This window comes from Aegilops tauschii, chromosome 1, assembly GCF_002575655.3.
Source record: "Aegilops tauschii subsp. strangulata cultivar AL8/78 chromosome 1, Aet v6.0, whole genome shotgun sequence".
NCBI lineage: Eukaryota > Viridiplantae > Streptophyta > Magnoliopsida > Poales > Poaceae > Aegilops > Aegilops tauschii.
In genome coordinates this window covers 466,562,465-466,564,435 of record NC_053035.3, presented here as the reverse complement: position 1 = coordinate 466,564,435, position 1,971 = coordinate 466,562,465, and the positions used below count along the sequence as shown (strand labels likewise).

Genomic DNA, 1,971 nt, shown 5'->3' with positions numbered 1-1,971 from the left:
AGGTCTTGTGTCGTCCGCCTCGCGAGGCCTGGCCCCTCGTGAGGGTCTTGAACGCCTTGTTGATGAAGATGGGCCGTACAGGCTTGCTAGCACAGCCATGCCGTGGGCTGCAAGCAGGAAAGTCTGGGGACCCCCGTTCCCAGAACGCCGACATAATCCCGGGGCGATCAAAGCAGGGGCAGTCCCTTGGAGCTATCTGTCAGACCAGAACCTCCCACGGTCGCCATTTCTGATAGAAATCTGCATGCAGGCAGAGAAGGGCTGCCTATCCGAGGCATCACAGGGAATGGTAGTGCTTTTCCATGGCCTCCGGTAGTTGCTCCACTCATACCATGCCCAACAAAGCCCAAGTGCCCTGCTGTAGCATTCATAGTTCTTGATTCCAAGGCCACCACCTTAATCGGCGCACAAATCCTTTTCTAGTTAACAAGGCATTTGCGCCCGCTGGCCTCCTCATCACCATTCCATAGGAAGTTCCTACAAATCTTATCCATCCTCTTGGTTGCCCATTTGTTTGGCGCAAAACAAGTCAAGAAGTAAGTAGCAAAATAAGTCAGCACGGATTTGATCAGAGACAGGTGCCCCGGCCTCGCCGGCAGCTTTCCCTTCCAACCCCTTAGTCTGCCAGCCATCTTGTCAACAATCGGGAGAATGTCCACACAACGGGGCTTCCGGAACCCCAGTAGCAGCCTGAGATAGCGACAGGGTAGGGAGCCCACCGAACCCCCAAAATCTTGGACGATGTTGTCACAGTCAAGGGCCTCACATCTGATGGGATATGCGACACACTTGCTAGCATTAATCTTGAGTCCAGTAATCTGCCCAAACCTCTCCAGAATAGCACGTACAACCGCAATCTCATTTCTCTTGGGGTTCACGAACAAAGCAGCATCGTCGGCGTATATGCTTATGCGGAGCCTGGCAGCCTTTGGTGCAAGCGGGGTTAGGTCCCCCTGTTCCGTAGCGATGTCCAACAACCTTTGAAGTGGTTCCATGGCAATAATGAACAACATAGGGGATAACGGATCCCCGTGTCGAAGCCATATTTAGAAAGATTCTGGATGACGAGGAACGCAGAATAATGGAGAGAAGGTCCCTCCAGTGGACGAGACTTGCCTGCTCCCTATGCATGCGCCCATCCGTGCTCCCGCTACGTGGCTTGATTTGATTGGAACAAAATAAGGTCCAGGCCCACCCCATTAAAATCAGGGGGGATGATTAGATTAGGAAGGAAAAAGGAAAAAAGACGATCGTGGGATGAAGTGGGAGTACGAATGGGAGCATGGGATCGGAGCAGGCAAGCCGGATCCCCTCCAGTGCTGCCCAAACCCGAAAGCCTTCAGAATATCCAACAAATATCCCCAGCCGATAGAATCAAAGGCTTTCGCAAAGTCAAGCCTCAGGAAGATAGTGGGCTTCTTCTTGCTGTGAGCTTCTCTAATGACATTCTGGAAGTATAAGTTGTCTTGGATGCATCTCCTTTTGATAAAAGGCACTCTGACCGTGGGACACCAAGACATCTAGCTCGGGAGCCAACCGATTCGCCAACAGTTTGCACAAGATTTTTGCAATGCTAAGCATGAGGCTGATTGGCTGGAAATCTAAGGCATCGCAGGGTCCATCTTTCTTTGGGATTAGGACGATGTTCGCAGAGTTAAGCAGACCCCACCGACCAGCCTTGGGATAAAGCAGCTGGTTGACGGCCTTCAACATATGTTCTCGGACAATGCTCCAACATTTCTTGTAAAAATGGCTTGTGAAGCCATCAGGGCCCAGTCCACTCTCGGCGTGCATCTCATGAATTACATCTTTGAGTTCATTTGCGGAGAAGTCGGCATCAAGGTGGCTCAAGTCCCGGACACGTGGGTTAAGGCGTTCCAGTTAAGACGCCAATATTTGGTAAATGGTGACCCCATGATCTTCATGAAGTGCCTCAGCAGGATCTCAACTTTCTCGTCGTGATCATTGGTC

At 51.4% G+C, this 1,971-nt stretch overlaps 1 protein-coding gene across 1 annotated transcript; it reads right to left on the bottom strand.

The window, feature by feature from the left end:
- Window positions 1-419: 419 nt before the first annotated feature.
- On the bottom strand, window positions 420-995 carry LOC141039130 (uncharacterized). Its single transcript, XM_073506439.1, has one exon. The coding sequence runs from the start codon at window positions 993-995 to the stop codon at window positions 420-422; it is 576 nt and encodes a 191-aa protein (XP_073362540.1).
- Window positions 996-1,971: the final 976 nt, after the last annotated feature.

Excerpts from the sequence above, each read along its gene's own strand:
- LOC141039130 (XM_073506439.1), bottom strand. The coding sequence starts at position 995 with ATGGAACCACTTCAAAGGTTGTTGGACATCGCTACGGAACAGGGGGAC.